At 49.5% G+C, this 24,095-nt stretch overlaps 1 protein-coding gene across 1 annotated transcript; it reads right to left on the bottom strand.

Annotated features, from left to right (window-relative positions):
- Positions 1-871: 871 nt before the first annotated feature.
- SMYD5 (SMYD family member 5) lies at positions 872-23,598 on the bottom strand. The gene is made up of 13 exons (XM_082236580.1): positions 23,320-23,598; positions 20,365-20,473; positions 18,195-18,331; positions 17,034-17,155; positions 15,597-15,666; positions 12,985-13,089; positions 12,055-12,117; positions 10,903-10,973; positions 8,732-8,838; positions 6,739-6,795; positions 5,258-5,352; positions 3,235-3,305; positions 872-1,388 (listed from the first exon to the last, which is right to left on the bottom strand). Exons 1-13 carry the CDS (start codon positions 23,413-23,415, stop codon positions 1,238-1,240), a joined length of 1,254 nt encoding a protein of 417 aa, XP_082092706.1. The 5' UTR covers positions 23,416-23,598; the 3' UTR covers positions 872-1,237.
- Between the last annotated feature and the right edge of the window lie 497 nt (positions 23,599-24,095).

The raw sequence follows: 24,095 nt of genomic DNA, 5'->3' as shown, positions 1-24,095 counted from the left end.
AATCAGTGTGTTTTTACATGAGTAGAATGTGTCCTTCTATTTAAAATGAATATCTGGCTTATTTGTGTGGCCTGACTGGTGTTTTTACATGAGTAGAATGCTTTTATTTTAAATGCATCTCTGGGTTATTTGTGGGGCATAGGAATTCGTTCATTTTTTTTTCTTTTCAAAATACAGTGGTACCTCGGGTTACATACGCTTCAGGTTACAGACGCTTCAGGTTACAGACTCCGCTAACCCGGAAATAGTACCTCGGGTTAAGAACTTTGCTTCAGGATGAGAACAGAAATCGTGCTCCGGTGGCACGGCGGCAGCAAGAGGCCCCATTAGCTGAAGTGATGCTTCCGGTTAAGAACAGTTTCAGGTTAAGTACGGACCTCCGGAACGAATTAAGTACTTAACCTGAGGTACCACTGTATGTAAGAATGCAGCCAGCCCCCAAACTGCTAAGAACCAGCTTAGGAGGAAACTAGTGATGACTGTTAAAGTAAAAACAAAAAAACCCCACACAACTCCAGATAAAGTACAGTGGTACCTCGGGTTACAGATGCTTCAGGTTACAGACTCCGCTAACCCAGAAATAGTACCTTGGGTTAAGAACTTTGCTTTGGGATGAGAACAGAAATTGTGCTCCGGCGGCAGCGGGAGGCCCCATTAGCTAAAGTGGTGCTTCAGGTTAAGAACAGTTTCAGGTTAAGAACGGACCTCTGGAACTAATTAATTACTTAACCCGAGGTACCACTGTATAGTCCGGCCCCCGACAAGGTCTGAGGGACAGTGGACCAGCCCCCTGCTGAAAAGGTTTGCTGACCCCTGGGCAAGATCCTCTCCCTTATTCGCCTTTCCCACCACGTGAACACAAAAGCCGCTCTTTGCGTTGCAAATCGTTTTACTGTACCCAGGCAAGTGGCAAAATGGTGGTCAAGGGGTTCCTTCAGCCTGTGCCCCTCTGCCCCACGGGCTTGGGGGGTGTTGGGGAACTGCCCCATGGCAATTGGCGGGGAAGATCTGGCCCTCTTTGGGGGGTTAACAGCTCTGATACAATGCCGAGAGGGGAGGCGTCAGTAAATGGGGCACATTTCCCCAAAGGGGCAGACTCTTTGCATCGCGTCCTGGCGAAATCTCTGCCCTTCACTCGGCTGCCGGCACTGGCTGCTCACGAGTCCAGGAATCTCCTTCCAAAGCTGATGCCGCCGTTGTCGCCTCCAGAGAGGAACCCCCAGCCCAGCCCCCAGGGTCAAACGTCCGTCATCTCGTCCTCCAGTTCTGCATCGTCCGGCTCCCCTTCGACTTCTTCCTCCTCCTCGTCTTCCTCTTCCGACGTCACGTCCGGGTCGTTGGCTTGAGCCAGGCACTTGGGGCAGGAGCAAACAAACAGGTAGTTTTCCCTGGAAGGGGGCAGAGGAGGGGGGAAAAGGGGTGGGTGCTGGTTATGATGGTGACGATTTCAGTTTGTTATCCTCCCAACACATAATAATAATAATAATAATAATAATAATAATAATAATAATAATAAATTATTTATACCCCGTCCTTCCCGGAACAAGCTTGTTTTTCTCCTGCTCTGGAGGGTAATAATAAATAATAATTTTTTCTTTATACCCCACCCTCCCCGGTTCAGAAAACCGGGCTCAGGGCGGCTAACAACAAATTTAAAACACTTAGTTGATGCAACAAAAAACAGCATAAAATGCAGTATAAAACGTGAATAACAAATTCAGAATTCAAAATCAATTTAGGGGGGAAATCCATCCAATAAACATTAGATGATCCCCAGGGCTAGCTGGCTGAATTGGTCCTACTTGGGCCAGCGAGGAGACCAGGGGAGAATGAGCTGTGGGATCCCAGAGCGGGTAATCTTCATAAAAAGGGGAGGGGGAGGGAAGGAAGGGGAACAAAAGATCAGGCTAAGTTCAAATTGAAAGCCAGGCGGAATAGCTCTGTCTTACAGGCCCTGCGGAAGGAGGTTAAATCCTGCTGGGCCCTGGTCTCCTGGGACAGAGCATCCCACCAGGTCGGAGCCACCACTGAGAAGGCCCAGGCCCTGGTGGAGGATAGTCTGACTTCCTTAGGGCCCAGGACCTCTAAAATATGGTTATTCATGGATCTTAAGGTCCTCTGTGGGGCAGACCAGGAGAGGCGGTCCCGTAGATACAAGGGCCCTAAGGAATCTTTAAAATACATTTTCACCTATATTTTAAATTGCCCCCCATTATGTTTTTTTAAAAATAATAATAATAATAATAATAATAATATATTATTTATACCCCGCCCATCTGGCTGAGCTTCCCCAGCCACGCTGGGGACGCCAATCAAGTGTTAAAAACAGTACAGCATTAAATATTTAAAACTTCCCTAAACAGGGCTGCCTTCAGATGTCTTTTAAAAAGAAGATAGCTGCTTATTTCTTTCACATCTGAAGGGAGGGCGTTGCACAGGGCGGGCGCCACTACCGAGAAGGCCCTCTGCCTGGTTTCCTATAACATCGCTTCTCACAGGGAGGGAACCGCCAGAAGGCCCTCGGCGCTGGACCTCAGTGTCCTGGCTGAATGATGGGGGTGGAGACGCTCCTTCAGGTATACTGGACCGAGGACATTTAGGGCTTTTACTGTGATTTTATTGGTGTTAGCCGCCCTGAGCCCAGCTCTGGCTGGGTATAAATAAAATTTATTATTGTTATTATTATTATTAGTAGTAGTAGTAGTATTTTGTGACTGTGTGGAACACAGTTCAGCTACTGATTGTGTGACTGCAGTACATTGTTTACTGCTTTCGTTTTATGGATCAATGGTCTCGTCAAGACAGTAAAATTCATGTTAAACTGCTGGTTAAGGGGTTGTTTTTAATAGTCTGGAACAGATTAATCCATTTTGCATTACTTTCTATGGGAAAGCACACCTTGGTTTTGGAACGCTTTGGTTTTGGAAGGGACTTCCGGAACGGATTAAGTTTGAGAACCAAGGTGCCACTGTATTCAGAAGCACTGTTGCCACCAGCCGTAGCCATCGAAAGCTCCCTCCGTCCTCCATCAATCTGCCTCATCACTGCTTCTTGTGGCAGAGAGTTCCACAGTCTAAGACGGATTTTCCTTGCATCTGCCGTGAATCTTCCAACGTTCAGATTCACAAGGATTCCTTGATGGGGAGCTATGCCTCTTCCCCCCCCCCCCGCCCCGGGCCTCTCCTAATATTATGTTGGCATCCGCTGGCATCAAACTTTGCTGCCCAGGCTTACCGGAGGGTCTTGTTGCGGCTGTGGCGGCTTCGCTCCCTTTGGCAACAGTCCAAGTAGCTGATGCAGATCTCCTATTCGGGAATAAGGAATGGCACACATTGAAGGCAAACACTGACCCAAACAGAGCGGCATGCCCAACATTTCTTTTTAAACCTCTGTGTATATTCCTCTACCTATTTTCTTTTTAATTTCTATGTTTAAAAAAGAGCTTGCTACTTGATGTTTATCTTTGTAGGTTATTTCATCTTCGTTCTATCCAGCTTTAAATTAAAAACAAACAAACATATACTGTGTTTTTCCATGTATAAGAGTATATTTTTTCCCAAATTTTTAAAGTTTAAAATTGGTGGTCATCTTATACACGGAATGATGCAATTATTTATTTCTCAATTTGGGGCTCAAAAAATAGGGTTCGTCTTATATACAGAAAAATACGGTGTTTATTTATAATAAAACGAAACATTGTTACAGATGCCAGATTAAATAAAAGCAGAAGGGAATATCTAGAACTGAGCGCATAGGAACGAATTCCCATACTAAGATAATTTCATATCGCATGGTTCCAAGTAGCACAAATGGATTTGCGTTACGCTGTGCCTTATTGCTCCTGTACATAATAAAAATTATATTATAAAAATAATAATATTCTGTTTTGTTATTGTTATAGTTTGGTGGTTTCCCTTTTTATTTGTGTTTTTATCTTCTGAACCGTCCTGAGGTCTTTTGATAAAGAGCAATATGTAAAACCAGTAAAAAATAATAATTTTTAAAAACACGACAAAGGCGTTCTCTTGGATTGGATTCTTACAAATACTGTAATAGGTTAAGATCTTGTGAAGTAGAATAACAACTTTGTAAAATATACAGTCTGGGTTTTTTTCCTCTCTCCCCTTTATTTTCCCTTCTACATGGGTTCTGTTTCCCTTTTCCTTCTTATTTACGTCTCACCATGTTTAGTGTACATATAATTCTGTGCGTTTGAATTTTCAATAAAAATGTTAAATAATAATAATAATAAAAAAAACGATAATGGCCTCTTCTTGCTCTCTGGTTCTCAACATACTTAACCATGAGCTTAGACATGCATACTGTGTCCCAGATTTTCGTTACCCATTCCTAACTTTGGGACACGTCCCAGCCCAGGAGATGCCCAATTTTTTGCAACAGGGTTCAAAAACAGGCCCCTCTCACCTCCTGCAGGATGGTACATTTAGGAGACTGAGACACCGGCCTGCCTACCCGATTCTGGCTTAAAATCACAGAATTGTAGAGTTGGAAGGGACCCCCACTCCAGGGTCATCCAGTACAACCCTCTGCCACACAGGAATCTTTTGCCCATCACGGGCCTCGAACCCATGGCCGATTGCAGTGGGTTGGACTAGATGACCCTCGGGGTCCCTTATGGAACACATTCTCTCTTTCTCTCGCTCTTACTTAACAACCAGCCCAAAGCCCATCAGCTTCCTCCTTGTCAGGTGTGCGTGCAGGAGCCAGGCCCTGTGACCAGTAGGGCTTCGCAGGACTGGGGCCTTCCGAAGTTTGTTCTGGAGAGGCAAGGGGCGGCCACACAGGTGAGGCCGATTGGTAACTCACAGCACCGGGTGGCAAGAGCCAGGAAGGGATATAAGGTCAGAATTCCCTTTGGCTCTTTGCCAAAGCAACACGCTTCCTGCCTTGCTGCGTTTGGCTTCTCGCTTCTCAACCCTCGGACCCCTGATTTCGTGACTCCTCGCTTCTTGACCCTCGGACCCTTGACTTCCTGACTCCTCGCTTCCAGACCCTCAGACCCCTGGCCACTCGTTCCTGCTCCCACCCCACCATCTTGCCCCCGGTCCCGATGTCCTCCGCTAGGACTTCGATTGCCCGTAGACCGGACCGTGACACTCCTCCTCCTTAAGTTTCAGCTTCCCGTTGCAGAACTCATCCGGGAAGAAGAGGAGTCTGCATGTCCTCTAGCGCCACCTAGTGTTGGTCTCCTGGACCCCTGCCCTACCGGTTTCTGAAGGGCCTCCAGGGCTCTCACCTCTCCCGGCCTGATATCCTCCAAGGCCGTCAGGTGCAGGAGGAAATTGTTATCCGGGAACGAGGTTTCGGCATTGGGGATGCAGCTGTGGTTACCTGAGGAAGGAGGCAAACAGAGCAGCCATGAGCTTCAAGGAACAATTTCCTGTGTGATATACCGTATTTTTCGCTCTGTAACACGCACCTGACCATAACACGCACATCGTTTTTAGAGGAGGAAAACAAGGGGGGGGGAATTCTGAATGAAACAGTGGATGTATCATTTTTGTGCTTCATGCTGTGGCCACAGACATGTGATCTGATGGTGAATTTGGGCTGACCCAATGCAAAAACCCTGAGAATCTCTGTGGATCTGTGCTTTGTAACGTTTTTGCACCATTGTGGCCCCAGGCCACAATGGGTGCGTGATTTTTTTGATGCAGGCTATAGCCATGGACATGCTATGTGATCTGATGGTGAATTTGGGGTGACCCAATGCAAAGATCCTGAGGATCCATGTGGATCCATGCTTTGTAACCACGTTTTAAGTGGGGAGGGAAGGAAAAACACAGAAGGGACAAGGAGCATGAGAGGGGTGTGCAGAGAAGCAGCTGGCTAAGAATGCAGGAGAGGGGTTTAACGGGAGGGAGGAAAGGAAGGCAAAAGTTTCCCCCCACCCACCCAAGCCAGCCCTCAACTCTCTCTCTCTCTCTCTCTCTCCCCCCTCCCTCCCTCCCTTCCTCTCCCACCTGCATGTTTTCCAGCTGCCTGTTAGTCCCTAGAATGCTTCCCTGGACGCAGCAGCAGCAGCAGCAGCAGCAGCGGAGCATGGAGAGGAATGAGAAGGAAGGACGCAATCCTTTCCTTTCCCCTCTGCTTGCCTGGAGGGCAGGGGGTTTCCCTGCTCTTTGTTCCGTTTGAGCAAACACAGCAACGAAACAGAAGCGGGTGGGCAGTAAGACCCTGAGGCAGAATGCAGGAAAGCAACAGCTTCCTCTTTTCAGGTTTCCCTTTTCCGTGACGCGCGATCTGGTTTTTGCCCCTGCACTCATGCCAGTCGGCTCCAGGGACCACACATTCGCTCAATAACACGCACAGACATTTCCCCTTACTTTTTAGGAGAAAAAATCTGTGTGTTATAGAGAGAAAAATACGGTATATATTTTTTGAAATATGAGAGCCATCTTCAAATATCTCAAGGACTGCCACGTGGAGAATGGAGCAAGCTACTTTTCTCCGGCTCCGGAGGGTAGGACTCGAACCCGTGGCTTCATGTTACAAGAAAGGAGATTCCAACTCCAGGATGAAATTTCTCCCTCAGGAGGTTGCAGACTCTCCTTCCTTGGAGGTTTTTAAGCAGATGTCAGATGGCTATCTGTCATTGATGCTTCAGATGAGAATCCTGCACTGCAGGGGGTTGGACTAGATGACCCTCGTGTTCCCTTCCCACTTGACGATTCTATAAAACGTGTTTGGGCAGATTATTCCTCCCCTGATACTTACAGCAACTCTGCAGCATGTAGAGGCCAGACCCTTCGCAATTCAGAAACTCCCCTGTCTCTAAATCAAAGAGGGAGGAAAGAAGATATGAGAGGCAATTTCCGTCTCTTAATAATCCCCCTTTCCCAAAGAGAATCCTAAATGCAGGAATCAGGCACAGTATGACCCTCACATGAGCCGTGGTATAGACTCTCCATCCTAGGAGGTTTTTAAGCAGAGGTTGGATGGCCGTCTGTCAGGGATGCTTGAGTTGCGATTCCTGCACTGAAGGGGGTTGGACTAGATGACCCCGGGTGACCCTTCCAGCTCTAGGATTCTATCACTATACCTGAAGGAGCATCTCCACCCCCATCGTTCTGCCCGGACGGTTCCCTCGCTGCAAAAAGCGAAGTTGCAGAGAACCAGGCAGAGGGCCTTCTCGGTGGTGGCGCCCTTCCTGTGGAACGCCCTCCCATCAGATGTCAAAGAAATTAACAACTACAGTGGTACCCCGCAAGACGAATGCCTCGCAAGACAGAAAACCCGCAAGACGAAAGGGTTTTCTGTTTTGGAGGCGCTTCGCAAGACGAATTTCCCTATGGGCTTGCTTCGCAAGACGAAAGCCCAAAGGGAAATCTCTGGGGACCTGTTTTAAATTGCTGGCGGTCGGGAGCAAAGACTTTCGCCCACAGCCAGCCTTCAGAAGAGGTCCTGGACCTCTTCTGAAGGCCGGCGGGGGGCAAAAGTCTTTGCTCCCCCCCCCCGCCTGCCTTCCCGGGACAGCGGAGACTTCTCTGCTGTCCCGGGCGATCTTAAAATGCTGGCGGGCGGGAGCGAAGCGTTCGCTGCCGACCCCCAGCATTTTAAAATCTCCCTGGGACAGCGGAGGCTTCGCTCCCGCCCACCAGCATTTTAAAATCGCCCCGGGACAGCAGGGGCTTTTAAAATGCTGGCGGTCGGCAGCAAAGCCCTCCTGCCCCCGGAGCTTGCGGGGCGGGAGGTGGGAAGAAGGGCTTTTCTTCCCACCGCCAGCCTTCAGAACAGCCTTCTGAAGGCTGGCAGTGGGAAGAAAAGCCCTTGTTCCCCCCCCCAGCCTTCAGAAGAGGTCGGGGGACAGACTGTCCCCGGACCTGGTCTGAAGGCGGTTTCCCTAGGAACGCATTAATTGATTTTCAATGCATTCCTATGGGAAACCGTGCCTCGCAAGACGAAAAACTCGCAAGAAGAAAAAACTTGCAGAACGAATTAATTTCGTCTTGCGAGGCACCACTGTATCCGACTTTTAGAAGACATCTGAAGGCAAGGGAAGCTTTTAACATTTGAAGAATCATTGTATTTTAATATTCTGCTGGAAGCCGCCCAGAGTGGCTGGGGAAACCCATCCAGATGGGTGGGGTATAAATAATAAATTATCATCATCATCACATTTATACCCTGACTTTCCTCCCAGGGGCTCAAGGTGGTTTTCTTCCTCCCACCTGTCCCTGGACGACGTCAAGGTTCGATCCTGCTTCACCAGAGTGTTGGAGAAGATCAAGCACCCAGCCCATCAGGCAAAACAACAAATGGATCTTTGGCCTGATCCTGCAATGCCTGCTCTTCTGCTCTCCAAAGCAGAAAGGGCCTGGAGGTGAGCCATGCATGGACTCAACACAGTTCAGCATCCTTACCAGTTCCTCGGTGATGCCGGGCAGTGGCATAGCATGGGATGCCAGTGCCCGGGGCAAGACCACCATCAGATCCAGGAAGCGGCAGTGATGGTGGAGGGAGTTTATTTTATTAGTTTTATTTATTTTGTGAAATTTTTACACTACTTGTTTGTTTTTCTTTTGAAATTTTGCACATGCTTCCCAAATTTTGCACCCGGGACAACAGTCCCTCTGGCTCCCCTCATGCTATGCCACTGATCCCAGGCACATGACGACACCGCCACAACCAAGGGCGTTGGGCACCTCCCACCCATGAAGGCACGGCCCCCCCCCGTCGTTCCAAGGCCCCCAATTTCCCGTTCACTGACCTCTCTCTATGTCCTTGTACAGCTGGTTTATGAAGGCGTCCAACTGCTCTCGCTCCTGGGGGGGTAAGTCCAAGGCGTCGCAGGCGTGGACCCACTGGCTCAAGGAGCTGGGTGGTGCCAGAGAGACAGACAGATGGCATCAATTCCTTCCATTTATAGAGTCTTCCTCTCTGCGGGGGCTGGCAAGGAATTGCCTTCAGGGTGCCACCACCAAAAGCGCCCTCATTTTGCTGGGCCAGGGCACGCCACAAACCACACCTCCAACTCTGAGACGTCTAAAGGATTTGCGGCAATCCGTAGGACGCCTCCACTGAAAACGGGGGTAGCCAACACGGTGCCCCTACCCAGACAGCTCCCATTGGTCCGGGTCAGCATGGCCAATGACCAGGGATTGTGGGAGTTGTGGTCCTAAGAGGGCACCACAATGGCAGTGCCTTAAAAGGTAGGCCAACACTGTTATACCCATTTTGCAGGTGGCAGCGAAGAGCGACTGAGGTGGAGGGCCAATGGTGACTTCACAGGGGCTAAAACGTGATTTCAACGGGGGAATATCTGAGCCACTGAGTTCCACTCACCGCAAGCAAGGACTGTAGCACCAACTGGTATTTTTCATATATATATGACTGGGTTGTCCCAGCTCAGCCTGTGAGTCAGTCTGCTAGCCAGTCGGTGTTACTTGTCCAACGTTACGTCTCGAACGGCTGAACTTATTTAGAGCAACAGAGACATTTTGTATGTATCTGTATCTGGAGAAGCCTACAACCTGTAGCTATCTATGTCCAGAACTGTTTTGCTGAGCCTTATCTTCTGCAGCAGCAATCTATCTGAACCTTTCTCTGCTTCCAGGTGGCGACTGGTACCGAGAGCAATGTCCGCTGTACAAGAATCTCACCTGAGATTCTCATTACTATCTCAGTACTGTCTACCAGGACTGGCAGGGACTCTCCAGGGTTCAGGCAACGGGAAGGAACTGGGGACTTTCTCAATGAAAAGCAGGTGATCTGCCCTGGATCTACAGCCCTTCGGACTAGTTCCTCAGACCACAAAGTTAGGTCTGGCTTTTAGATAATTTATTACGGTTGGAGACCAGCTTATAAAACACACTCGGGCGTACATTCCCAAAAAGAAAACAAACAGCTAAAACAATGTATAACAATAAATTTAAATTTTATAAATCCGATAGGTAAAGGTAAAGGTAAAGGTAAAGGGACCCCTGACCATTAGGTCCAGTCGTGGCCGACTCTGGGGTTGTGGCGCTCATCTCGTTTTACTGGCCAAGGGAGCCGGCGTACAGCTTCCAGGTCATGTGACCAGCATGACTAAGCCGCTTCTGGCGAACTAGAGCAGCGCACGAAAACACCGTTTACCTTCCCACCGGAGCGGTACCTATTTATCCACTTGCACTTTGACGTGCTTTCAAACTGCTAGGTTGGCAGGAGCAGGGACCGAGCAACAGGAGTTCACCCCGTCGCAGGGATTCGAACCGCCGACCTTCTGATCGGCAAGTCCTAGGCTCTGTGGTTTAACCCACAGCGCCACCCGCGTCCCGTGATAAGCATATAGACACTTAAAACTTTAAGATAGGCTACCGCAGAGAAATGACCCAGAGTCACCCATGAAACCGAGTTTGGGGATTTTCTCCACGAACTAGTTTGAGCCGGGGGACGGTCTGCGCCTACAGATCAGTACACAGAATCTGGCGACCATCCGGGTCGTCTTATGATCTTTGCCTGACAGAAGGCCAAATTTTTGCTTTTCCGGGAGGTCAGCGAGCCTCACCAGTAGGGGATCAATGGTCTTACTACGTGCCTCTTCGTAAAAGGGACGTCTAAAGAACAAGTGTTCTGGGCTTCCTATCTCTCCCAATGGACAGGTGCAAAGTCTCTGAGCGTACGGGACTTTTCTGAAGGCTCCTTCCAGGACTGGCGAGGGCAGAGCCGAGCTTCTGGCGAGTGTAAGGCCCTTCTAGCATTTTTGGATACGAGAAAGAAGAGATATGCTGCCAGTGCGGCTATATATCTCCCGATTTCTCCAATTTTATAGTCGGGGCACCTTGAGCAGTCCTGTTGTCTCTCGGTGTCTATGAAGTTGATGTATTCCGCTAAGTCCTAATTAACCCTCAGAGAACCCAGGGGAGTTCCCGGGAAAGGCTAAAATCCACTTGAACGTACCTGGTTCCTATCCCCTGTCCGTTGGTGCCGACGAGGGCGAACAGCGACCGGAAACCTTCCGGGGAGAACCACTGCCAGGAGGAGATAGCAAAGAGAGAGAGATAAATGGTGGTGGTAAACAGCATCCCTGCCCCAGATGCTGAGACCCTTCTGGGACTAGAGGAGTGGGATTGCGGGGCCCACCTTCTCTCGGTCCTGCCACTGTTACAGGGACACTTGGTGGGGACGCAGGATAGGGCCTTCTCAGTGGCTGCCCTCAGACAACTTTGAAACTCCCTGCCTATTGGGGTTGAATCCTGACAAAACAGAAGTACTGTTTTTGGAGGACAGGGGGCAGACAGGTGTGGGGGACTCCCTGGTCCTGAATGAGGTAACTGTGCCCCCGAAGGACCAGGTGCGCAGCCTGGGGGTCATTTTGGACTCACAGCTGTCCATGGAGGGGCAGGTTAATTCTGTGTCCAGGGCAGCCGTCTCCCAGCTCCATCTGGTACGCAGGATGAGACCCTATCTGCCTGCGGACTGCCTCGCCAGAGTGGTGCATGCTCTGGTTATCTCCCTCTTGGACTACTGCAATGCGCTCTATGTGGGGCTACCTTTGAAGGTGACCCGGAAACTGCAATTAATCCAGAATGTGACAGCTAGACTGGTGACTGTGAGTGGCCACCCAGACCACATAACACTTGTCCTGAAAGATCTGCTTTGGCTCCCAGTAAGTTTCCAAGCACAATTCAAAGTGTTGGTGCTGACCTTTAAAGCCCTAAATGGCCTCGGTTTCAGTATACCTGAAGGAGCATTTCCACCCCCATCGTTCTGCCCAGACCCTGAGGTCCAGCTCCGAGGGCCTTCTGGCGGTTCCCTCATTGCGAGAAGTGAGGTTACAGGGAATCAGGCAGAGGGCCTTCTCGGTGGTGGCGCCCGCCCTGTGGAACGCCTTCCCTTCAGTTGTGAAGGAAATAAGCAGCTATCTTATCTTTAAAAGACATCTGAAGGCAGCCCTGTACAGGGAAGTTTTTAATGTTTGATGCTTTTAACACTGTATTGGGAGCCACCCAGAGTGGCTGGGGAAACTCAGACAGATCCAGAAACCTTCCCAAAGGGCAGGAGAAACCTGGAGCCTGGAACTCCTCCCAGCTACAAAAATTCTGGCTTTACCCTGCTGAGATGGTCGTCGTAAAGGGCTTCGGTGAAAAGGACGCGCAGGATTTCCAGCTGGCCCTGGAGAGGTGGAGGAGAAGATCAGAAGTCATTCAACGCTAGGAATAAGGGAAAGAAGTCCATGCTTGATTCTGTCCCCGCAACCTTCTCGAACCTTCTGGCTGTTTTGAACTCCCATCAACTGCCAGCCCGTGAGATCCTGCCCACACTTCTCTCTGGAGTCCTAACAGAAATGTGCTTTTAATGAAATTTGAGATAAGAACAGGATCAGGCCAGGAGCTCTGCATCCTGGGACCAACCAGATAATAATAATAAAATAAAAATAAAACTTTATTTATATCCCGCCCTCCCCAGCCGATGCTGGGCTCAGAGCGGCTAACAACAGTAAAATAATACAGTATTCTAAAATCAATTCGTTATAAAATCAGTTCAATCCCTGCAGGAAACCCGCAAGGGGGATTCGAACACAAAACCCCTCTCCCCTTCCTGTGGTTTCCAGCAACTGATATTCAGAAGCATCGCTGTCTCTGACGGCCGGGGCATATAGTCATTGTGGCTAGTGGCCATGAATAGCCCTCTCTTGCTCCATGGATTTGTCCAATCCTCTTTCAAAGCCATCCAGATTTGGTGGCCAGCCTTGCCTCTGGTGGCAGGGAGTTCCGTAGGCTAATCACGTTGGGGGAATCAAGATAATGGAAACCACAGGTTGGTTTCTACCGACCACTGCGCATGCACAGGGGAGGCAGGCGCAGGATTAAGATTACGACGCTTCCTTTGGGTCAAAGGAGACGGGCGGAAAGAAAGAACCCCAGGGTCACAGAACTGAAGAGCTGGGACTCCCAAGGGTCATCTAGTCCAACCCCACCGCAAATGAATGGATCACCAGCCCCAGAAGATCAACCCTTCCGTTATCACAGGGTTCCCAACCTTAAATTTATCCCCCAGGAGTTTGTGGACGATCTCCTCTTCCTCGTTGGCTGTTTTGCTGCAGAACTGAGCGAAGAGTTTGATCCACCAGTCTTTGTCCTTTGCCTGCAAGGAAACAAAAAAATGAAAATAAAATGCGGCTTTTACTTCTCTTGTTGCAGGGAGCTTCTGAGGAACAATCGAGGCAAGAAGATGTTGAAAGACCTCTCCCCTTGGTCTATACAAGGAGTGGGAAACCACCGTCCCGTGGGCCAAATGAAGTCCTTCAGGGCTCTGGCATGCTCCCCCCTCCCCTCCCTCTCCCAGGCCCTCCACTCTGCTCTCCTTGCATGCGTCGGCCAGGCTGGGATAAATAATAATAATAATAATAATAATAATAATAATAATAATAATAATAATACAGTGGTACCTCTGGCTAAGTACTTAATTCGTCCCAGAGGTCCATTCTTAACCTGAAACTGTTCTTAACCTGAAGCACCACTTTAGCTAATGGGGCCTCCCACTGCCACCGCACCGCCGAAGCATGATTTCTGTTCTCATCCTGAATCAAAGTTCTTAACCCGAGGTACTATTTCAGGGTTAGTGGAGTCTGTAACCTGAAGCGTATGTAACCTGAAGCGTATGTAACCTGAGGTACCACTGTAATAATAATTTTTTGTTTATATCCCGCCCTCACCAGCCGAAGCCGGGCTCAGAGCGTCTAACAACAATAAAAGTATCACAGTTTACATAAAATCACAATCAATTAATTAAAATACATTCTAAACTCAGTTCAGAATTGAATGGCAACCATTGGGCTGGAGTTCTGTGAGGATTACCGAAGGAGGGGGTCAGACTGTGTCTTGGCCAAAGGCCTGGTGGAACAGCTCTGTCTTGCAGGCCCTGCAGAAAGATGTCAAGTCCAGCAGGACCCAGTCTCTTGTAACAGAGCATTCCACCACGTCGGGGCCAGTACGGAAAAGGCCCTGGCTCTGGTTGAGGCCAGCCTAACCTCCCTGTGGCCCGGGATCTCCAAGATGTTTTTATCTGAAGACCGTAAGGTCCTCTGTGGATGGATGCATCCCCTGAACTGCAAGAATCACAGAATCTCAGCACTGTAGACTTGGAAGAGACCCCCAGCGGTCTTCTATTCCAACCCCCTGAAACGCAGGAATGACGGCTCGTGTCTCCTGCTTGCCTGGGCGGAACAGTGAGGGTCAATGTGTGTGCGCATCTCTCTGGTGTTTGCTGGAATGCGGCCGGCCATACTAAGGCGGAAGTCACAACTCCTGCTCTGCCCACTATTGATATGCGGCCCTCGGAAGCCAAAAAAGCTCCCCCAGCCCAGACCTAGCCTTTCTTTAAAGCCAAATAATTTTCCTGTTTATATGCCGCTCAGATGACGGGGTTGCCCCAGCCACTCTAGGCAGCATCCAACAAAATATTTAAAAATTTGTGTTGGATGACAGGTTGAGAGGAGTTCCCTACCAGGACAGACTTTGCTGGTGTGACCAAGACACCGATTCTATAAAACATATTTTGCTGCACTGTGCGAAATATGAGCAAGCCAGGGCTGAACTGATATTACCTTTGCTGGTACCTTTCCCAGGAAAATCAGAGGCTCACTATGTCAGGTTCCTATTGGAAGACTGGACAAATTCTAAAACATTGGCAGTGGCGAAGTTTTTATCAGTGGTTGCAAGAACCAACAATCCCTATCTTTAAGTCTAAACAAAATGCTTGTTTAACTTAGTGGTAGGCTGTCTGAATTGTGCATTGCTTTGTAACAATTTGTTGGGTCTCTTGACCGTAATATTGATTGATTGATTGATTGATTGATTGATTGATATTTAAAAACACAATAGAACATCAGACCTTAAAAATTTCCTGGCACAGGCCTGCCTTCAGGTGTCTTCTAAAAGTCTGGTAGTTGTTGTTCTCTTTGACATCTGGTGGGAGGCTGTTCCACAGGGCGGGCGCCACCACTGAGAAGGCCCTCTGCCTGGTTCTCTGTAACCTGGCTTCTCGAGGTGAGGGAACCGCCAGAAGGCCCTCAGCGCTGGACCTCAGCGTCTGGGCAGAACGATGGGGGTGGAGACGCTCCTTCAGATATACTGGACCGAGGCCATTTAGGGCTTTCAAGGTCAGCACCAACACTTTGAATTGTGCTCGGAAATGTACTGAGAGCCAGTGTAGGTCTTTCAAGACCAGTGTTATGTGGTCTCGGCAGTTTCCGGGTCACCTTCAAAGGTAGCCCCACATGGAGCACATTACAGTAGTCCAAGCAGGAAATAAGTTGAGCATGCACCACTCTGGAGAAACAGTCCACGGGCAGATAGGGTCTCAGCCTACGTACCAGATGGAGCTGGTAGACGGTCGCCCTGGACACAGAATTGATCTGCGCCTCCATGGACAGCTGTGAGTCCAGAATGACTCCCAGGCTGTGCATCTGGTCCTTCAGGGGCACAGTGACCCCATTCAGGACCAGGGAGTTCACACCTGCCCGCCCACTGTCCCCCAAAACAGTCCTTCTGTCTTGTCAGGATTCAACCTCATTCTGATAGCCGCCATCTCTCCTCCAGACACTCACACAAGGCCACAAATCTTTGGGTACCACAAACCCCAACACAAACCTGCTTGACAGTTGCAACCATTCTGGCCATGAGCATGATGCTCGAAGTCTCAGGCGGGTAATGGATGTTCCTGGAATAGAAGTTAAGGGATTTCTTATTCACATAATCACAGACGAAACAGAGGGGGGAAGCAGAGGGGGATTATCTAGCCCTAGCAGAATCTACGTCAAATAATAATTAACTGGAGGTATTATTATTATTATTATTATTATTATTATTATTATTATTATTATTATTAGCTTCCCCCCCCTCACGCTATTCAGCCAAAACCGGCTCCCACAGCATCTTGCAAATATCTGCAAAGGAAGTCCCTGACCTTAGAATTTCCTCCTCTCTGCTTTTATTCTGTGCATTTTCTTTTGTAAGATTTTTTTTTTAAAGGAAATTGCATACTGCCCTTCATCTGTAGATTTCAGAATATAAGATAAATGCATAATAAAAACAGCACAAACCAATAAACCCTCCTCCTCCCCACCCAAAAACAGCTTTCAGTTGCAATGGCAAAAAGCGACCGAACAAACAAACAATAGGGTTTAATAATAATAATAATAATAATAGAAGAGGTATTTAAGCTGCCTGGCCCACCTTTCAGGGGTGTTGTAGCAGCTGATTTGCTGCCTCAGCCGAGGAGGTTAGAGGCTAAGAGCAGATGACCCCAAGGTATTTTGGAGGATTCTAAAATGTGAAGACTATATTTTGTTTTCAGATGCTGCATGTACAGTTTTAGGTTTTTCAGGAATAATAATTGTTCTTTAAAACCCTGGTGCCCCATTCATCCAGGCAATGGGGGCACACCTTTCCAGTCAACCAAAAGGCTTCTAAACTGGCTAATCTAAGCAACTAAGTCCTGCAGCCTGATTTCAAAAAACAAAACAAAACAAAACACCCTCTTTTATAGCCCCAAGCCCTCCCTGCTGTGGGCAGAAAGTCTCTTTATTATTATTTATTAAATCTGCATAGCTGCCCTTCATCTGTACATCTCAGGGCGGTTCACAACATCAAAACACAAGGAATAATAATAATAATAATAATAATAATAATAATAATAATAATAATAAATTATTTCTACCCCGCCCATCTGGCTGGGTTTCCCCAGCCACTCTGGGCGGCTTCCAACAAAATATTAAAATACAATGGTCTATTAAACATTAAAAGCTTCCCTGAACAGGGCTGCCTTCAGATGTCTTCTAAAAGTCAGATAGTTGTTTATTTCCTTAACATCTGACAGGAGGGTGCCACCACCAAGAAGGCCCTCTGCCTGGTTCCCTGTAGCTTTGCTTCTCGCAGTGAGGGAACCGCCAGAAGGCCCTCAGCGCTGGACCTCAGTGTCTAGGTAGAATGATGGGGGTGAAGATGCCCCTTCAGGTATACTGGACCGAGGCCATTTAGGGCTTAAAACTAACCCCCCCCCCCAAAAAAAAAATGAGAAATAAATACCTCCAGGCCTCTTGCAGTTTGCTGAGCGGGTGGTTGGGGTCCTGCCTGGACGGCCCCAGGCACAAAACCTGGTGATACTGTTCCCAGGCAAGCTGACGGCACTCTGCGCTGCAATAAGCCACCTAAGGAGCAATAGGTTATATTTTGTGAGAATCCTCCGGAAAAACAATCCCTCAAAGGACCTGTTGATGGCATTTTACCATTGTACTGTGGAGAGTGTATTAACTTGTATTAATCTGTGTGTGTGGTTTGGGAGCTGCACGGTCAGGGAAAAAACAATGCTGTCCAGGGTTGTAAAGACTGTGGAGAAAATAACTTGGTGCACTCTTCCCACCTTGGATCAAATCTATACTTCCAGGTGCCATAAGAAAGCTGCAGAGATAGCGCAGGATAGTGCGCACCCCGGAAATGATCTCTTTCAGCTTCTGCCTTCTGGAAGAAGGTCCAGGGTTATAAAGACTAGGACCAGCTGCCTGAGAAACAGTTTCTATCCAAATGCGATTTTGGTTTTAAACGCAATGTAAGGTAGTCTCTATGGGACTACCTTAGAGGAGGGAGGGAGAAAGGTTACATAGAGGAGGGAGAAAGGTTGTTTTCTGCTGCTCCAGAGAAGCGGACACAGAGCAATGGATCCAAACTACAAGAAAGAAGATTCCACCTAAACATTAGGAAGAACTTCCTGACAGTAAGAGCTGTTCGACAGTGGAATTTGCTGCCAAGGAGTGTGGTGGAGTCTCCTACTTTGGAGGTCTTTAAGCAGAGGCTTGACAACCATATGTCAGGAGTGCTCTGATGGTGTTTCCTGCTTGGCAGGGGGTTGGACTCGATGGCCCTTGTGGTCTCTTCCAACTCTATGATTCTATGATTCTATGGGAGTATATTGTATTCAATTATGGGATATCAGAGTTTTTAGGGGGCTAACCAGGCTGGGAGAGCTGGCTTGTGGGTTTTTGAATGTCTGATGTAGATTTTTCAATTTCGTTGTTCTGTATGGGACAATGACAATAAAAATTATTGTATTGTATCGTATAGGAAGCGAAGCACAGCTGTCATCGAAGGGGACTCCCCCCCCCCTTTGGCACAGCCCTTCGGCAGCTGGGGAAAGGCGACCGAGATTCCCAGGCCGTGCGAGGGGACGCGATCCGCCTGCCTCCTACTTACTTGGCAAGCCGGGCAGTGTTGGTGGAGCTCCTTCCGAATGCTGCACTGCTCCGGGTGAGGGAGGGCTTGGGGTTTCCCCAGCAGCCTCTGCGCATTTTCTTCTGCCGTCTCCAGCGCTCGCAAGCAATGGTCGCAGGCTGGAGGGGAGATGGGGGTAAGAAAAGGGCCATGAAGGAAAGTAAGTGCTGGGAATGTAAAACAACAGAAGGGGCATTTTTTCCTTTCCTTTTTTATTTTATTTAAAGAATTTTTATTGCAAAGTAAGTAAGGCGGATGCTCAGATTGCAAATCAGCAGCCCCGACCCACCTCAATCCAGCTGCCTGCAGAGATCATCTGTTAGGGCAACCAGAGCCGTCTCGGTCCCATGACCGGAGCGGAAGCAGGATTGGAATGGATCCCGCACAGCTTAAATTTGCGACCTTACAAAAATCGGCTTTTACGGTATCGCTGCTGAAACACATACAGTAAAACGGAGCCAAAAAAAAAAGTTTTATTGCCAATTTGCGAGCTTGAGACTGTTCATTTGCCATTTGCGCGTGTGAGCACCTGTGGAATTGTAGCAACTGAATAGTGATTTGCAATTTTAGCAACTACAGTGGTACCTCAGGTTGCATACGCTTCAGGTTACAGACTCCGCTAACCCAGAAATAGTGCTTCAGGTTAAGAACTTTGCTTCAGGATGAGAACAGAAATCGTGCTCTGGCGGCGCGGCAGCAGCAGGAGGCCCCATTAGCTAAAGTGGTGCTTCAGGTTAAGAACAGTTTCAGGTTAAGAATGGACCTCCGGAACGAATTAAGTACTTAACCTGAGGTACCACTGTATATCGTAACTTTTGTGGGCTTGCAAGACAAAAGGCTTAAATTGGCGCGGAGTTACAATTCTACCAACCGCAGCGATTTTCAGCCTGTAACCCAATTTTAAGGGAGCGGCTTATATTCGGGGATTGTCTTTTTTGTCTTGAATTTTAAAGGTGTGGCTTATTGGCAGCTGCGGCTTATATTCAGGCCAATACGGTAATACCTATATTAATACAGGTATGTACTGAGGCGATCCATTAAAAAAAGCAAGTGTACCAAAAGGAATTATGTCGAAAAGAAGAAGAAGAAAAATGGGGGGGGGGTCGTGTGTGCGCCAAAATAGGCCTTGTTTAGGGCAACAGATAACCAAAGGTATACAACACAGGATACAGAAGTCCTTACAGTATCTTAAAGGTAAAGGTACCCCTGCCCGAACGGGCCAGTCTTGACAGACTCTGGGGTTTGTGCGCCCATCTCACATCTATTGGCCGGGGGCCAGCGCTGTCCGGGGACACTTCCGGGTCACGTGGCCAGCGTGACAACGCTGCTCTGGCGAGCCAGAGCCGCACACGGAACGCCGTTTACCTTCCCGCTGGTAAGCGGTACCTATTTATCTACTTGCCCCCGGGGGTGCTTTCGAACTGCTAGGTTGGCAGGCGCTGGGACCGAGCAGCGGGAGCGCACCCCGCCGCGGGGATTCGAACCGCCGACCTTTCGATCGGCAAGCCCTAGGCGTTGAGGCTTTAGCCCACAGCGCCACCCGCGTCCCCTACAGTATCTTAGGTTATCCTAAATTACCCCTGCATTGCAGAGGCTGGACTAGGTGAGTATCCAAGCTGCAGCTCCAAAGGACTTCTCTGCGCACACAGGAATTTCCTCTTTCTCCCCTGCCCTCTCCAGCCCCTCAGCTGCATACCCTCAGAATCAGCAGTGTGGGGTCGGTGGATCCTCTGGAGCAGATTTTGGGGGTACACAGCGGGAGGAGATGAAATGCAAATCCCGTGGAACCCCCTTCTGGCACAACATGGGATATACAGTGGTACCTCGGGTTACAGACGCTTCAGGTTACAGACTCCGCTAACCCAGAAATAGTACCTTGGGTTAATAACTTTGCTTCAGGATGAGAACAGAAATTGTTCTCCGGCGGCAGCAGGAGGCCCCATTAGCTAAAGTGGTGCTTCAGGTTAAGAACAGTTTCAGGTTAAGAACGGACCTCTGGAACGAATTAATTACTTAACCCGAGGTACCACTGTAGTCCAATTTCTAGATAACACACACACAGAGAGATATATGCACACACCCCAATGCACACGTTGTATTCAACAATGCAATGTCTTCTCCCCAAACAGATTGAGAGTGCCAGTCTGCTCACCTCTATATTTATACAGGGCATTCCAGAGGAATTGGGCAGACACCACCGGCTTCTCGACGAAAATTGTTTCCCCCTTCTTGATGTTTCTGGTGGTGAAGAGTCCTTTGCCCTTTTAACATCGACAGAACAAAAGATAATACAGTCATACCTCGGGTTACAGACGCTTCGGGTTGTGCACCACGCCGAGCCCAGAAGTACCGGAATGGTTATTTCCGGGTTTCGGCACTTGCACATGCGCAGAAGCGCTAAATCGTGCTTTGCACATGTGCAGAAGTACCAAATTGTGACCCACGCGTGCACAGACTCGTAGGTCTGAATGTGCCTCTCGCACGGATCACGTTCACAACCCAAGCATCCACTGTAGTAGTAGTAGTAGTAGTAGTAATAATAATAATAATAATAAGCTTGATTTGGAGACAGGAGGGCAGCGGGAAGGAGGAAGAGAAGCAAAACATGGAACCAGCGGTTGCCTGGTCGGCTGGGGCGAGCTAAGAAACAGCTCCACGCGACCAGGTACAGACAAGGAGCTTGGATTCCTCGCTGAGGCCAGCTCCTCTTCAAAGAGGTTCAAGCACATACTCAGTTACGACATCATCTGGGTGGAGACGAATGGCCGCCCTACCGTACCCCGACGAGTCGTGAAAATAATCCGTAACACACACTGGCAGCAAAAGGATGAGAGCACTAGGGGCAAAAGGGCACACCAGGGTAAATGGGCACCTGCCCCAATTTGGTCTGATCCAGATTATCTGGACTTGCTATTAGCGGTCTTCACCCAGTGGACGCCAGTTGTGCCCCAACAGCAGAAGCTAATTGTGGTCAACACAATACAGTGGTGCCCCGCAAGACAAACGCCTCGCGAGACGGAAAACTCGCTAGATGAAAGAGTTTTCCGTTTTGGAGGTGCTTCACAAAACGAATCTCCTATGGACTTGCTTCGCAAGACGAAAATGTCTTGCGAGTTCCTGCGGGGTTTTTCCCCTCCCCCCCTTTTCTAAGCCGCTAAGCCGCTTATCAGCTGATCCAATAAGCCGCTAAAAGCCGCTAATAGCGCTAATCCGCTAATCCGTCAATGGGCTTGCTTCGCAAGATGACAAAACCGCTAGACGAAGAGAATCACAGAACGGATTCTTTTCGTCTTGCGAGGCACCACTGTACACATTTCTCCCTCTGGGATAGCTCAGTCTGTAGAGCATGAGACTCTTAATTTCAGGGCCATGGATTCGAATCCCACGTTGGGCAAAGATTCATGCATTGGAAGGGGTTGGACTAGATGACCCCCGGGATCCCTTCCAACTCAACTGTTCAGTTATTCTAATGGGCTGTGTGCCCACTTGTGATTCCTTGCAAACAGCATTCAGAGGTGCACAGCCCCCACACTGCCATGGCGGCTACTGGCCACAGTTAGCCTCTTATCTCTTATCTTTGGTCTATTCCTCTTTTAAAGACATTCAGGTTAGTCGCTACCATAAAGGAGGCAGACCTCTTCTCCCTGCTCACAGCAGGGGCATAATAATAATAATAATAATAATAATAATAATAATAATAATAATAATATACCGGTAGTTTATTATTTATACCCCGCCCATCTGGCTGGGTTCCTCCAGCCACTCTGGGCGGCTTCCAACAGAATATTAAAATACAATAACCTATTAAACATTAAAAGCTTCCCTCAACAGGGCTGCCTTCAGATGTCTTCTAAAAGTCTGGTCGTTATTTTCTCTTTGACATCTGATGGGAGGGCGTTCCACAGGGCAGGTGCCACCACCGAGAAGGCCCTCTTCCTGGTTCCCTGTAACTTGGCTTCTCACAGGGAGGGAAACACCAGAAGGCCCTCAGAGCTGGACCTTAGCATCTGGGCTGAATGATGGGGGTGGAGACACTCCTTCAGGTATCCTGGGCGGAGGCCGTTTAGGGCTTTCAAGATCAGCACCAACACTCTGAATTGCACTCGGAAATGTACTGGGAGACCAGTGTTATATGTTATATCCGCCTATGGGCCCTATGCCTTCCAGGGGCCCTGCGGGAATGGATCAAAATAATGTGGATTTGTTTCGTGCAATGAAATTGGTTTATTAAAATCCCCGTTGGGCAAAATCAAAAACATATTAGGAGGTAATCCACGAGGGGTGTCTGCAACAGAGTCCTGCAACTAGATCTGGCCACAAGGTGCCCACTTGGCCAGCACCCTGAGCTCACAGTGACCAACCACTTGCCCATTGCAGAGAGCCAGCAAACGGGATTCGGGCGCAAGAGCCCTCTGTCCTCCTGCGGCTTCCAGAAACCGGGATCCCATGGCCCCATCCTGGCTAGGAACCCAGCAGAGATCAATTTGCCCCGTCCGAATCAAAAGCCAAGGAAAAAGCCTTGCCAATGCCCCTCCCGCCCCAGCCCAGCATCCTGTCCCCAACCAGGCGCCCACGATGCTCCCAACAAGCAGGAACCCAGCTCTCCCCGCTTGCCAGCGCTTACTCGGGAGCAAGTCCCGCCGATTTCACTGGAGGCTCCCTCCCACCTTTGGGCAAGCTGGCACCATCGCCAGATCGGAAAGCGATCCAACGCCCCACCCCAGGGTGGCAGTCTCTCAGCTGATGGGCGTAGTTGCGCGTGGGGAAATCCGGCCGGATCCGGCCCCGGGAGCCCGCATCTCTGCAGACACCCCGCCCTGCGCATCTTTGCTCCGAAGCCGGCCCCGCCGCCCGGCAGGCCGGCATCCTGACACCCCCGATCCGCGCGCAACGGAGGCCGCTTTGCGCCCTGGGCGCATTGAATGGTTTGGTCCCTTGCAAGCGCGCACAGCAGCCAGTCGCTGCAGCCTTGCGTTTCCCCGCAGGATCTGGCAGCGGGGAGAGGGAGGGAGGAGATCGCCTTTCCTGCAGCAGAGGAGGATCCACTGGATCCGCAGCAGCAGGAGGTGCGGGGGGGGGAATCAGGGAGCGGCTCCCTCTTGCTCACCTTGATGTTGCTGATGAATCGCACCTCCAGGGCGCGGCGGGCTTGGCCGGCGGGGTCCATACAAAAGGAGAACGTGTCACTCATGGGAGCCGCCATCTTGGCCCAACTCTGACCCTGCCCGCCAGGAGGAGGAGGAGGAGCAAGAAATGCAATTGCAATCGCGGGAGGGAGGGATCGCAGCTCGGTTTGCCCGTCGGGATTTCAGCTTTGCGTTCCCGTTGCGTCGCTGGCCGGCCTTTCCCTGCAAAGGAGCGCCAGGCGGCGCCCGGGTTTGGTTCCCCGCAACAACAGCCCTGCGAGGTAGGGGAGGCTGCTGCTGCCGGGCCCGAGGCCCCGCCCAGAGAAAGCTGCCTGCAAAAGTGACATGTAGGCTGTCAGAATCCACCCCGCCGCGTGGGAAGCCCTTGCAGACAACCGCAGTGCTTCATCCTTAAATGCGCAGCCCTCCATTGTCTCCCGATCCATAGCTGCTGTTGCAGGAATTTATGTATAGGTTGGGGGGTTGCCCCTCCAGCAGATATCAGGCACATGCAGCCCACTACCAAAATCAGCACAATCACTTTTGTGACTCTTGTGATTTGTCCCCACAAAACACTTCACCACAGTTTCTTCCTATCTATTCAAAGGGCCTCTGCTGCAGAATACCAAATGTAAGAATTCACTGATCGATGTATCTTATGTACTGGCTCACAGGGAAAACTTCAGAAATTCATATAGACATGTGAGCTCAGCTCCTCAGCAGCCCCTCTGCCTGAGGGATAATTCCTGGCATCCTG

The sequence above is a fragment of the Podarcis vaucheri genome (genome assembly GCF_965113315.1).
Source record: "Podarcis vaucheri genome assembly, chromosome: 9".
NCBI classification, from domain to species: Eukaryota; Metazoa; Chordata; class Lepidosauria; order Squamata; family Lacertidae; genus Podarcis; species Podarcis vaucheri.
The sequence above is the reverse complement of the archived record's forward strand: the minus strand, read 5'-3'. Positions and strand labels throughout refer to the sequence as shown.